The sequence below is a fragment of the Schistocerca nitens genome, chromosome 2, assembly GCF_023898315.1.
Source record: "Schistocerca nitens isolate TAMUIC-IGC-003100 chromosome 2, iqSchNite1.1, whole genome shotgun sequence".
NCBI classification, from domain to species: domain Eukaryota; kingdom Metazoa; phylum Arthropoda; class Insecta; order Orthoptera; family Acrididae; genus Schistocerca; species Schistocerca nitens.
The window spans coordinates 439,103,173-439,118,356 of NC_064615.1; the positions used below are offsets into that span (position 1 = coordinate 439,103,173).

Here is a 15,184-nt window from a genome sequence, read left to right on the forward strand (position 1 = left end):
CAACTAATGCCGAAAGTGAAGCCTGTGTAACACCATTATTAAGTTTCTTCTGTCTGCTCAATGAACTGCTGTGGATTACTTGGCAGTATCTCCTACGTAACATGTGTAGAAACCTAATTATGGTATGGCAGCCACAACTATCTATTACAGATCTCCTAGCTTAAAGACGAATACACGACTTCATCACGACGGTTTTTCTCAGGAGCAATCATAACATTCGAATTTTTGTATAATAATGTTGGATAAGACAGAGTAAACTCAAGGAAGAAACAACAGATGAAAATTGTAACGTACGTAATTAGAAGAAACTTTCACTTTTGCCCAAAATTTCTCTTTCCACATAGAAAAAAATAGTATTCACTAACGGGAAGTGTTAGACAATGAAGTATCAGTCCGATATTAATCTTCCTCTGTGAGATGTTCATGACGTTATCAGTATTAGATGATTAAACTCCCATTCCATTCTACGTACACTATCTGATCAAAAGGATCCGGACGCCCCATTTAATGCGGAATTTACCGCTAGTCGCATCGAAAACCGGACCTACCAGTATAAAATGAGGCGGATAATATTGTTTTGTCTGTATAGAAGCACCAACACCAAAGTGGAACGGTCAGGAGAGTTGAGTGACGAAGAAGGTGTACTAATCTTTGGAGTCACCCGAGTAACAAATCCATTAGGGACATATCAGTACTTCTAAAGCTGTCCACGATGACTTTTTGCGACGTGATAGTCAAATACAAACGCCAAGGAACAACTGCAGCTGCACAAATCCAGGCAGACCACATGAACTGATGGAGAGGGACCCCCCAGAATTGCGGAAGGTGGCTGGAAAAATTTGCACGAAATCGACAGGGGGAATCAGTCGTGAGTTCTAAAGTACTACCATCAGTCCTACTTGCGGAATGATTGTGCTTAGGGAATTAAAAAACTGTTTTTACAGAGGCAGAGCAGCTTCTCATCAGCCCCATTTTTCTGTAGTGAGTACTAAGAGAGGCTTGTAGTGGTGTAAAGAGCGCCGCCACTGGGTAGTGGATGCCTGGAAACGAGCAATTTGGAGGCATTATCACTCTGCACCCTATGGAAAACCGAGAGAAGAGTTTGGGTTTGTCGAATGCCTGGAGGACGTCACCTTTCATCATGTGTAGTGCCGACATTGAAGTACACAGGAGGTGGTGTTATGGTGTGGGACTGTTTTTCGTGCTTAGGGTGTGGTTCTCTTACAGCGCTTAAGAAAACGCCAAATGCGGAAGGATATGTACAAATTTTACAGCATTGTGTTCCGCATACAGTAGGGGAACAGTTCGGAGGCTATGATTGTCTCGGGCCGATAGTGTAGCCTGTCACAAATCTGCATCTGTGGGGCAACGTGAGACGCCCTGCTAAACCCGCAGGACAGGACAGGTGGCACAAGTTGTGGAAAGGGGCCAAAATAAGCGGCTGTCAGTTACACTCGAACAATCAACCTTTTATTTGATCAAACATTACAAGAGGCAAGAAATTAAAAAAAAAACACAGCTACAGTTTTGGAACTTAATTAGCGGCTGAATGCGCAGTACAATCTCATGCATTAATGGCAAGACCACTTTAATTTAAAAACGGCTGTAAGCCAATAACTTAAAGCTCAATCAAAATCAGAAATTTAAAGGGCAAGGCCTTATCTAAAAACAGTTCCTTAATTAGCCTGAAGGCCCAAAGAATCTGACACTTCAAGAGCAAACAACTTAAATTCATAATCGTCCGAAGGCCCAACACTTAAGGCTCAATAAATTAATTTTTAAAAATGCCAAAGGCTTTATGTAAAACAGTTCTTAAATTAGGCTGAAGGCCCAAACCATCTAACACCTTAAGAGCAGAACAACTTTAATTCAAAATCGGCCGAAGGTCCAAACAATCTGACCCCTTAAGGGCAAAACAACTTCAATCTAAAAATCGGCTAGAAGCCATACAAGTACAAACAACAAGAACAAACAAGAAATGGCGGTGCACTCAAGGGAGCTCAGAAGTTCCGAGGGTCGGCCTGGAATTCAAACACTAACGCTCGCTTAGGTGGGACAGGCAGTCAGCCCAATCATTGTCGATCCGACGACAACCAAACCAACAGACAGTCAATGGACCCACCAGCAAGATAACCTCCGTTTCACCCGACCAGCACACAACAGGGAGTTCAATGGAACAACGTACAAGGTATTGGCGCCCACAACTAATTATACATTGATCTGTCAAAGTAACACCGTGCTGGACAGCAACGATACGATGGGGAAAATACATTGCCTGGATTTACGTCAATGGCCAGGGCAGGTAACCGGAACGTCAACGGCTACAAGGCAGAAGATTCCGCTGGTGCACTTCAATTCGAATAACCAAGTACAGCTAAACTCCACTGGAGGATGACTAAAATTTGCCAACTTGAAAACACACGGTGCTGCTCGCGGGAATATCTCAACAGCCGACCACGAACTCCAAACGACACAATGTGAACAGTCGTGACTTGCTGGTAGATTAAGTCAAAACTCAACTTTCATGTCCAGAGTCGGTGAGCCACGAACCTCGTAGCAATGGGATCTGCAACACACACTCCGACACCGCATAGAGGCCACCAGCGGGCTCAGCCAAACTAGGCGCCGCAGAGATTTCCTCGCTGCTCCACGCCAACCGACCAAATGCCCGCACACAGCCCAGCTGGAAACTATAAGCGCCAGGCTAAAGGTAGTCCACGGTGCGGATATCGATACACACTGCTGCTGCCACCCGCGGAAAGAGAGGATAACAGCATAACAACCGCGGGAGGCTACACACAGTATAGCAACAAAGGTTTAATCCAACGCATAGCCTGAGCCTGCCACGGCTCACAATGGTTTGTGGACAACGACATTTCTGAAATGAACTGGCCTGCCCTGAGTCCTGACTTGAACCATCTGGAGCGTTTCTGGGAGGAGTCAGATCGTCGACTTCGCTCCAGATGTCCACCTTCTCTGGTTTCATTTCTTGAGGAAGAATTGGCTTCCATCCTTCCACAGGCGTTCAGACTCCACACTGGACGCGTACCTATCACATTTAAAGTCTTCAGTAAGGTAAAGGGAAGGATATTCCCACATTAATACCTACTAATAAATATCAGGATATTTTTTTATCTGATACTGTATGTGCTCTACCAATCTCTCAGCCGTGCGAAAAGCTTCCCACTATGGTTCTGTAGCGCCACAGCTCCAGAAGCTAGTGATCGAAAAAATATAGCAATGTCTGACTGTTCGTAATAAATTTAAAAAATCTACTTAATAGACCCAATTTATGAGAGGTTACGTGAGACGATCACCAGCTGAAAAGTTTCAGTAACGATAGACACAACCAATAGCATTCATTTACTCACATTCATTCTTCATCTGTAGGAATGACCTTTTTCTGTACTGAAAATGTTGTAAATAACCTCGCATACATATAAAATTTTAATCAGCGTATCCCACATGCATGTAACTACTGGAGTATCAGTTTGGCAGCTTCACTGTTTTCCAAGTTCTGGGGCGGGGGGAGGGTGAGGAATCATATTATATTTAACCTTAGTCGCGTTGAGATATATTTCATTAATATATTCTCATTGGATAATAATGTCTGTTGTTTTATTTATGGTATTTTATTCAGCTGTGCTCGTGGCAGTCCAACTCAACTGAAACACAAACAATCCTGTTGGCAGAACATCCGCAACTGAGCATTATAGCAGAAATACTTTATTTTCACACAACCGGTTTCGGACTGTTATAAGCCCATCCTCAGGTATCGTAGCTGTGCTGTGTCTTCCACCGCCGAGTGTACCAGGCGCGGTGTGCTGCCTACGAGCGCAGCATTATGTGTTGCCCAGTATGAAGAGGGATTGTGCCACTTGTACACGAGGGCGCGTTCTATGCCAGATGGCGAAGATAGGACAACACAACCAGCCACCATTAGGTAGCTTCCCTGTCCCAAAGGGCCGTTTTGTCCATGCACATAAAGATTTAGTGGGGCCACAACCTGAATCTAACGGATTTCGTTATATGCTATTAGCCATCGACCGAACGACTTGATAGGTGGAGGCCCCACTCTCCTCAGGGACATATCAGCAGAGACAGTGGCGAGATGGTTCGTCGACCTATGGAGAGCGAGATTTGGCTCCCCTGAGTCGCTCTCCCTCTTCTGCGCTCATAGGCAGCACGCCGGCCGCGGTGGTCTAGCGGTTCTAGGCGCTCAGTCAGGAACCGCGCGACTGCTACGGTCGCAGGTTCGAATCCTGCCTCGGGCATGGATGTGTGTGATGTCGTTAGGTTAGTTAGGTTTAAGTAGTTCTAAGTTCTAGGGGACTTATGACCACAGATGTTGAGTCCCATAGTGCTCAGAGCCATTTTAACCATAGGCAGCACACCGCGCCTGGTACACGCGGCGCTCTTTTTTGTTTTAAAAAAAATCTCATTTTGTTCACTTTCGTTCGTTGCATCTGCTCGGGGCGGATGTCGTAAGACACCCGTTTAAGTTCGTCGTTGGTCGGTTTACTCAGTTTTTTTATTACAGATGGTAGCTAAACCTCTGACTGAACACGCTGAGCTATCGTGCCGGCATGTACACGCGCTGCTCGAGGACACAGCACAGCTACGACACCTGAAGATGGTTTTATAAGTCCGAAACCGGTCGTGTGAAAATAAAGTAATTCACAACTGAAGCGTTATTTTCAACCTCTGCTCAACTGAAACATTCAAAATAAATTAATCTAAAACGTAACCTTTATGCTCGTGAGTAAACAGTGCGCACAGTACCGGCCGGTGTGGCCGAGCGGTTCTAGGCGCTACAATCTGGAACCGCGCGTCCGTTACGATCGCAGGTTCGAATCCTGCCTCGGGCATGGATGTGTGTGATGTACTTAGGCTAGTCAGGTTTAAGTTGTTCTAAGTTTAGGGGACTGATGACCTCAGATGTTAATGGCTCAGAGCCATTTGAACCAAGTGCGCACAGTGAATGCCGTTGTGCCAGTGAAATAGGACGATAACGCGGCTACTTGCTACAGACGCGGCGCCGGTGCTGCTGCGCACGTTCGCGAACGCGACGCTGGCGCCCGGCTCTGCGTGGTCGGCGCAGTGCGAGGCGTCGGGCTCCCCGGCGCCCGCCGTCTCCTGGGCGCTGGACGGCGCGCCGCTCGAGTCGTCGCCGGGCGGGGAGCGCGTCGCCGTCAGCAACCGCGTCACCGCCGACGGCGTCCTCAGCTACCTCAACGTGTCCGCCCTGGCGCCAGAGCACGGCGGCCGCTACGCCTGCTCCGCCACCAACGCCGTCGGCTCCGTCACGCACCAGGTACGCAACTTCCGATAGTGATTATGCGAAGATCAGGAGACCGCCTCAGACGAGCAGACGACTGGTCGCCCTGGAGCTACAGGTGGTGTAGATCTAGCATCAGGTACTCATGTCAGCCTTCATAGCTGACGTAAGTCACAGCAGTGAGGTATGTCCCAGTCTGTTGTACAAAACCACCGCATTGCAGACATGATAGTATGACATAAGGAGATATGGTCGTTTATATTGTGATAGTCGCAAACTCACTCATTCAGAGCTACAGAGTACCTCCCTATGAGCTAGAATCATGAAATTTGACAAGAAGAAAGGTTTCACAGTACAAGTAACCCGAAAAACTCTGAAAATTGTTAATTTGTAATTATTTCACAAGACAAAAAGTTTTTGTCATGTTATCCGACTGTCTGGTCGTCCGTCTGCTAAGACCTCTTTTCTCAGGAACAGATAGACGTATCAAATTGAAATTTATGTCAAATATTAAGATCTACGATCCCTTGACGGTATGCAAAATTTAAGCTTCTACGTCAATGAAATAGAAAGATGCTGCAATTTATGCCACATATTTTGATATATTGCCAGTTAAAATCTGGTTATCGCAGGACAGAGCGGATCAGGTTGTGGAAAGGGGCCAAGATCAATTACTTTCAGCCGCGCGGGATTAGCCGAGCGGTCTTAGGCGCTGCAGTCATGGACTCTGCGGCTGGTCCCGGCGGAGGTTCGAGTCCTCCCTCGGGCATGGGTGTGTGTGTTTGTCCTTAGGATAATTTAGGTTAAGTAGTGTGTAAGCTTAGGGACTGATGACCTTAGCAGTTAAGTACCATAAGATTTCACACACATTTGAACATTTTGTTCCTAGGATCGGCCTGGGGAGGAAACTCTAACCACAGTTTAGGTAAGACAGAAAGCCAAGCGTAACACTACACAATCAGGTTGCAGCACGACCTACGGACGGCTGAAGAACCAACCAACAACCTAATCAATTCCCTTCCACCCAACACACTCGCTGCTCTATTTCAACCGACCGACTGACTACTCCAGTACGCAGACAGCATTGATCTGCTCAATGGAAATCACAGAAGCTACACACGGTTCCACGGAAACACACCTGCAAAATCGTAAAACAATCACAGACGAACAATAAGGACGAACCGATTCGACACACAGAGAATTTCCACAAGCTGTCGGCGACCAAATACACGTCGTCCGATGAGACGACAGACCGAACGACCAACCCAGGTCGTTCCCACTGACGTTACGTGTGTCGACAACGGCTGTCCGAAGCTGACTGCAGCTCCAACCCGACGCAACTCGATGTCCGTTCGGAATTCGGAGACACGGCGACCCCGGCACACTGGGTCGGACCCAACCCTGCAGAGGTAACCCTTGCCCATTGAGCACGACATCTCTGCACAAGGAAGGAACCAACCCACGTCCGGCAAGGTGACTAACTGACGAGGCCCACAAACGGTCAAAAGACCAAATACACGTCGTCCGACGAGACTACCGATCGAACGACCAACCAAAGGTCGTCCCGCTCGAACAGTTCATGTGTATCGCCAGCGGACGGCGAGCACTGGCTGTCCGCACCTGACTGGTGCTCCGTCCCCGACTGCTGCGTCCCGACTGTTGCTCCGTGCCCGACTCACTTTCTGACACACGGCGACCCGGAAATACTATCGGGCGCTCAAGAGATAGTACGATAGAGCACTTATCGATAAGCGCTGCTGCTCCCACTCATGGTCAGGTAAGGCAGGAAGTTAGTGACCCCACTAAATGGAATGAAAGGCGGCAGGACGACAACAGAAGATGACAAACAATAAACGGAATGAACACTAGCCGCGCACGGCTCACCAGCATCAACACCAGTAACAGGCAAGAATCGTCGAAATTCTCGATTTCCGGGCTGGATGAGCCACCTACATACATAACTAAGTTTGTACGGAACCCTCGGTGCGCGAGTCCTACCCTTACTTATCAGCATTTTCTCTTTATTGCATCAACGCGGACTGTCCAACATGGAATGGTGTGCCGCTCTCACAGCCATATACCACTGCGTAAGAACAGTGACCGCAAGAAGACTCCAACCGGCAGGGACCGGATACGATTGTCACGCCTTGTCAGTGACAGTCTGTTTCAAACTCGACGTAGCTCCTGCTGTCAGTACATGCAGGTGCATCGCAAACAGTTTTCGGGCGAACATTGCGAAGGGAATTACACGCAATGGACATTTGGAGTCGGGCACGTCGCAAAAAGTCATTGGCCTCAGCAACAAATAAAGCAGCAAGTCTTCAGTGCTCCAAATAACACAGGAATAGCTGACTCGAAGCGTGTGGTCTGATGATTAGGGATTTGTCTCTTTCCGAATAATGCAAGGCATGGAGTCGACCGACCGACCAATGAGGTGTTAAACCCGCAGGCCAAATGTGGTTTTGTGATTGTGTTTTTCTTGTCGCAGTATTCTCAATGACCAACAGTGGTCCTTGTTTCTATATATTCGTGATGAGTGTTCTGTGGACACGTCATCTAAGATGCGAATAGTTGTGTTTACAGCGCGGCACAACACTCAGGAATCCGATCACACATAGACTGATCTGCTAATCATCCAATCTTAAACCCATAGGAAACACTCTCCAATATTTGAAGCAGCGGTGAAACAAATCTATCAACCACACAGCGTTTCTTTCACTGAACTCCGAAATCCATTAGGATCATGTCTGGTGAGCGCGGTAGTTGTAACGTTGATATGCTTCTCCCAGTCCAATAGTCTGGAAAAATGTTTTGTAGAGAAAAAAGAACACAAAGTCGGCACATTGGAAGAGATACCGTCCTGTTGAAAACTAGCATCCGATGGGAACTGAGGAACAGCGGCGTGATCCTGACGACTTTACGTTCATGAAACACGAATGGTCCAATGATACCCAACTTTCAGAAGGCAGTCCCACATATTCAAACCTTTAACTGAGAAGATCACACACGCTGAAACTGTGCCTTTTATGATTTCACCGACATGAAATGTTGCCTTGTGCAAGGTGACTGTATCAACAGACAAGCATCATCTTCGGAAATTTCCAGTATCAGCTCTGCATACTATTTCCAACGAGGTCGATCAATTTGCCGCAAAGCAAGAAGGAGAGGTGGATCAATGCTGTGGCCACGACGCTCGCCGGAAGTTGATGGTTGATGATGATGTTTGGTTTGTAGGGCGCTCAAGTGCACTGTCATCAGTGCCCGTACAAAGTTCCAGTTTTTACACGGTCCAATTTTTTACACAGTCCAATCTATCCACTGACACGAATGATGACCATGAGGGTGAAATTATGAGGACAACACAAACACCCAGTCCCCAGGCAGAGAAAATCCCCCACCCGGCCGATGAAGCCAACCTGGGACCCCATGATCCAGAGGCAGTAACGCTAGCCACTAGACCACGAACTGCAGACTCTCCGGAAGTGGCCTCATTGGCCTTCTTCGTGTGGGGATTTTTGAAACAGCAACTTTGTCGCACTCTTGTTGTATGTCTGGGTGACAGGGTTAAGGTGACAATAGGACTAGTCACAGCAGCGATGCACGGCATTTTGCGGAAGAGGTCCGAGTGTCGTGCAAATACAGTCCGCGCTATCATGGCACACATGGCGACGTGTCGTCAAAAACTGCAAGTTGTTCTTGCCTGTTGTGAAAAACACTGTAATGAACATCTTTCTAATATTTGATCGAACTGCTTGTTGTTGATGTTGTGGTCTTCAGTCCAGAGACTGGTTTGATGCAGCTCTCCATGCTACTCTATCCTGTGCAACCTTCTTCATTTCCCAGCACCTACTGCATCCTACATCCTTCTGAATCTGTTCAGTGTATTCATCTCTTGGTCTCCCTCTACGATTTTCACCCTCCACGCTACCCTCCAACACTAAATTGGTAATCCCTTGATGCCCCATAATATGTCCTACCAACCGACCCTTTCTTCTAGTCAAGTTGAGCCACAAATTTCTCTTCTCTCCAATTCTGTTCAATACCTCCTCATTGGTTATGTGATCTACCCATATAATCTTCAGCATTCTTCTGTAGCACCACATTTCGAAAGCTTCTATTCTCTTCTTGTCTAAACTATTTATCGTCCACGTTTCACTTCCATACATGGCTACACTCCATTCAAATACTTTCAGAGACGACTTCCTGACCCTTAAATCTATATTCGATGTTAACAAATTTCTCTTCTTCAGAAAAACTTTCCTTGCCATTGCATTTTATAGCCTTCCTATTTCGACCATCATCAGTTATTTTGCTCCACAAATAGCAAAACTCCTTTACTACTTTAGGTGTCTCATTACCTAATCTAATTCCCTCAGCATCAACCGATTTAATTCGACTATATTCCATTATCCTCGTTTTGCTTTTGTTGATGTTCATCTTATATCCTCCTTTCAAGACACTGTCGATTCCGTTCAGCTGCTCTTCCAGGACCTTCGCTGTCTCCCAGAATTACACTGCCATCTGCGAACCTCAAAGTTTTTATTTCTTCTCCATGGATATTACTTCCTACTCCAAATTTTTCTTACGTATCCTTTACTGCTTGCTCAATATACAGATTGAATAACGTCAGGGATAGGCTACAACCCTGTCTCACTCCCTTCCCAACCACTGCTTCCCTTTCATGCCCCTCAACTCTTATAACTGCCATCTGGTTTCTGTACAGATTGTAAATAGCCTTTCGCTCCCTGTATTTTACCCTGCCACCTTCAGAATTTGAAAGGCAGTATTCCAGTCAACACTGTCAAAAGTTTTCTCTACGTCTACAAATGCTAGAAACGTAGGTTCGCCTTTCTTTAATCTATTTTCTAAGATAAGTCATAGGGTCAGTATTGCCTCACGTGTTCCAACATTTCTACGGAATCCAAACTGATCTTCTCCGAGGTCGGTTCTACCAGTTTTTCCATTCATTTGTAAAGACATCATGTCATTATTTTGCAGCCGAGGATTATTAAACTGATAGTTCGGTAATTTTGACATCTGTCAACACCTGCTTTCTTTGGGACTGGAATTATTATATTCTTCTTGAAGACAGAGAGTATTTCGCCTGTCTCATACATCTTGCTCACCAGATGGTAGAGTTTTGTCAGGGCTGGCTCTCCCAAGGCTATCAGTAGTTCTAATGGAATGTTGTCTACTCCCGGAGCCTTGTTTCGACTTAGGTCTTTCAGTACTCTATCAAACTCTTCACGCAGTATCATCTCTCCCATTTCATCCTCATCTAAATCCTTTTCCATTTCCATAATATTGTCTTCCAGAACATCGCCCTTGTATAGACCCTCTATATACCCCTTCCACCTTTCTGCTTTCCCTTCTTTGGTTAGAACTGGGTTTCCCTCTGAGCTCTTGATATTCATGCAAGAGGTTCTCTTTTCTCCAAATGTGTCTTTAATTTTCCTGTAGGCAGTATCTATCTTACCCCTAGTGAGATAAGCCTCTACATCCTTACATTTGTCCTCTAGCCATCCCTAAGTAGCCATTTCCTCCTTTCATAAATTAAATTCAATATCTCTTCTGTTACCCAAGGATTTCTATTAGCCCTTGTCTTTTTACCTACTTGATCATCTGCTGCCTTCACTATTTCATCTCTCAAAGTTACCCGTTCTTCATCTACTGTATTTCTTTCCCCCACTCTTGTCAATCGTTCCCTAATGCTCTCCCTGAAACTCTCTAAAACCTCTGGTTCTGTCAGTTTATCCAAGTCCCATCTCCTTAAATTCCCACCATTTTGCAGTTTCTTCAGTTTTAATCTACAGTCCATAACCAATAGATTGTGGTCAGAGTCCACATCTGCCCCTGGAAATGTATTACAATTTAAAACCTGGTTCCTGAATCTCTGTCTTACCATTATGTAATCTATCTGAAACCTTACAGTATCTCCAGGTTTCTTCCATGTATATAACGTTCTTTCATGATTCTTGAACCAAGGGTTAGCTATGATTAAGTTATGCTCTGTGTAAAATTCTACCAGGCAGCTTCCTCTTTCATTTCTAACCCCATTCCATATTCACCTACTACGTTTCATTCTCTTCCTTTTCCTACTATCGAATTCCAGTCCCCCATGACTATTAAATTTTCGTCTCCCTTTAGTATCCGAATAATTTCTTTCATGTCATCATACATTTCACCAATCTCTTCGTCATCTGCGGAATTAGTTGGCATATAACCTTGTAGTACTGTGGTATGCGTGGGTTTCGTGTCTATCTTGGCCACAATAACACGTTCACCATGCTGTTTGTAGTAGCTTGCCCGCACTCGTATCATTTTTTATCCATTATTAAACCGACTCGTGCATTACCCCTATTTGATTTTGTATTTATAACCCTGTATTCACCTGAGCAGAAGTCTTGTTCCTCCTGCCACTGAACTTCACTAATTCCCATTACATCTAACTTTAACCTATCCATTTCCCTTTTAAAATTTTCTAACCTACCTGCCCAATTAAGGGATCTGACATTCCACGCTCCGACCCGTAGAACGCCAGTTTTCTTTCTCCTGATAACGATTTCCTCCTGAGTAGTCCCCACCCGGAGATCCGAATGGGGGACTATTTTACCTCCAGAATATTATACCCAAGAGGACGCCATCATCATTTAACCATACAATAAAGCTGCATGCACTCCGGAGAAATTATGGCTGTAGTTTCCCCTTGCTTTCAGCCTTTCGCAGTACCAGCACAGCAAGGCCATTTTGGTTAGTGTTACAAGGCCAGATCTGTCAATCATCCAGACTGTAGCCCTGCAACTATTGAAAAGTCTGCTATCCCGCTTCAGGAACCACACGTTTGTCTTGCCTCTCAACAGATACCCCTCCATTGTGGTTGCACCTACGGTACGGCTATCTGTATCGCTGAGGCACGCAAGCCTCCCCACCAACGGCTAGGTCCATAGTTCATTGGGGGGGGGGGGGGGAGGGGGGTGGTCGAACTGCTTACTCACAATATTAATCGAAAGCACCAAGTAACTCGGATATAAGAGAAAAACAGTAACCTCCTAAATCTCAATTTCTTTCGTTTCTGTTGGCAGCTATCGGTTTGGTTTTTCGTAGCAAACTTATGACCAAAAATAATTCACCGAGACTAAGTGATGAGTTGAAGTTGTAGCTGCTGTACACTACAAACTGGAAGCCATTTGCTGCTGGGGATGGCTACCTTTTGTTCGTACGGAGCGGCTCCAAGCACAATCTCTGGGCTACGTGATGGTTGTGATTTTTGAAACCAGTTTCTCTCCTGTGCCAACCTATTAATCTCAGAATAGCACTTGCAACCTACCGCCTCAATTATTTATCAGTTGTATTCTTATCTTTGTGTTCCTCTATAGCTCCCTCTGGTGCCATGGAAGTTATTCCCTGATATCTTCATACAGTACATATCCTATCATCATGCCCCTTCCTGTCAGTGTTTTCCATACATTCGCCTCCTCTCCAACTAATTTTCAACGTTCTTCTACAGCAATACATCTCAGATGCTTCGTTTCTCTTCTGTTCCAAATTTCTCAGAGTCCATACAATCAGACTTTTGGGAAAACATCATCCAAACAATTCTGAAGATTGCAAGAGCCGACAACTGCGAGCGTTGTCGCACAATCAGCTTAACAGCTCATTCAGCTGTGCGTGGTTCGTGTTTGTGCCATCTCTTATTTAACATCCTGTTTTTGCTGTATTGCCACCTCGTTATGTTAGTTTCAATTACTTGTGTCTCTGAGTTGCTGCTTTGCCTGCCCATGAGTGGCAGCAGCAGCGCTTATCTATATAAGCCCTGCCATATTATCTTTGCTCGATTGCTATTACTTCCCGGTCTCGTGTGTCAACCAGTGAGTTGCAACGTGTCAGCAGTTAGTTCGGACCTGGCAGTGTTTGAGTTGGCACGCGGCACAAGTTCAAAAAAAATTGGTTCAAATGGCTCTGAGCACTATGGGACTTAACATCTTAGGTCATCAGTCCCCTAGAACTTAGAACTAGTTAAACCTAACTAACCTAAGGACATAACACACATCCATGCCCGAGGCAGGATTCGAACCTGCGACCGTAGCAGTCGCGCGGTTCCGGACTGCGCGCCTAGAACCGCGAGACCACCGCGGCCGGCGGCACAAGTCGACTCGGGGCGCAGCAGCAGTGAGGTCCGGACCGCCATGACTCACCCGACAGTTGCCTACACACATGATTGGAGTCGCGACAACTCTGGTTGGTTGTCGGTCAGTCGTTCTGCCAGATGACGTGTATTTGGCTGGCGATCACTTATGGGTTGGCTGTGTGTGCTGACTCGTGATCCGTCCCTGTATTGTACAGTCACTGCCGTTAGCATTGTCTGGTTCTTCATTCAAGTGTTCGTGAAACTGTGTGTAGTTTGTGTGATTTTGATTGGCAAGTTATTTTAAATGTTGTCGGAGTACTTGCTCTGAGGAGTTGGTCGGTTGGCGTGGAGCAGCGAGGAAATCTCAACAGGGCATAGTCTGGCTGGGCCCGCTGTCGGTCTCTATGCAGTGTCAGAGTGTGTGGGGCTGTTCAGATTGCTACGAGGTCCATGGCTCACTGACCCTGGACACGAAAGTTGAGTTTAGATTTAATTTGCCAGTAAGTCAAGACTGTTCCCGTTGTGCCGTTTGGTTCTCGTTGTTGGCTGTTTCGGACATCCCCGCGAGCAACAACGTGTGTGTTAGAGTTGGCGAAGCTTTAGCCACCGTCTGGTGGAGTCTAACAATTTGATTATTTGCAAATTGAAGTTCACCAGCGGAATTTTCTGCCTTGTGGACGTTAACGTTCCGGTTACCCGTCCTGGCCATTGACGTAAATTTAGGCAGTGTTCTTTCCTCACCGTGTTGTCACTGTCCAGCACAGAGAGTAGTTCGACAGCTTAATGTCTGCTTGGTTGTGGGCGTCCATGCCTTTTAGGTTTGCATTGAACTCCCGGTTGTGTGCTGGTTGAGTGGAGCGCAAATTACCTTGTTGAGCCGGCTGCCTGTCTCACGTAAGTGAACATTGGTATTTCAAGTGCTGGCCGACCCTTGAAACTTCTGAGCGCCGTTAGGTGCACTGCCTTTTCTTATTTTCTGCTGTATGTATTTGTATGGCTCATAGCCGATGGTTTTGAATTAAAGTTGAATTGTTTTTAGTGGTCTTTTAAGTTATGGGCCTTCAGCCATTTTAAAATGATAAGTTTCTTGCTTGTCATGGGTTAGATTGTTTGGGTCTTCAGCCTGATTAAAATATTGTTTAAAGATAAAGCCTTGGGCCTTCTGCCTACTAAAAATAATTTTAGTTATGTTTTAAGTTATGGGCCTTCAGCCATTTTAAATTAAAATTCCTTGCTTGTCAAGTGCTAGATTGTTTGGGGCCTTCAGCCTACTTTAAGATAAGGCTTGTTGTTTAAATTTATTTTACCTTGAGTTTTAAGTCATGGGGCTTTCAGCCGTTTTTAAATTAAGGATCTTTGTCTTTCGAGCATCAGACTGTTTGGGGCCTTCAAACCTAATTGAAGATAAGACCTTCTGCCTTGTGTTTTTTATTTAATTTTACCTTGAGTCTAAAATCATCGGCCTTCAGCCGTCCTTAAATTAAGGTTGTTGCTTTTCAAGTGTTAGATTTTGGGGCCTTCAGCCAAATTATAGAATTTACTTAACATGAGGCCTTCTGTCTTCTAAATATTCTTTTGGCGTATGAATTTTGAGTTAATGGCTTTCAGCCGCTCTTTTTTTTTTTTTTTAATTAAAGTGGTTGTGCTTCAAGGCATAAGATAGTGTGGCGTATTCAGTCGATAAGTTCAAGAATTTGTTCTGTACTGTTTGGTCAAATAAATAAAGTTATATGTGTTCTAGTGTAGCTGACAGCCGCTCATTTTGGCCCCTTTCCACA

At 45.6% G+C, this 15,184-nt stretch overlaps 1 protein-coding gene across 1 annotated transcript in view; it reads left to right on the forward strand.

Annotated features, from left to right (window-relative positions):
• Positions 1-15,184, forward strand: part of LOC126235072 (Down syndrome cell adhesion molecule-like protein Dscam2) — a 159,327-nt gene that overhangs the window by 127,403 nt on the left and 16,740 nt on the right. Inside the window, exon 5 of the mRNA XM_049943805.1 lies at positions 5,031-5,314. Coding sequence (XP_049799762.1) covers positions 5,031-5,314 — 284 coding nt within the window. The remainder of the gene's footprint in view (positions 1-5,030; positions 5,315-15,184) is intronic.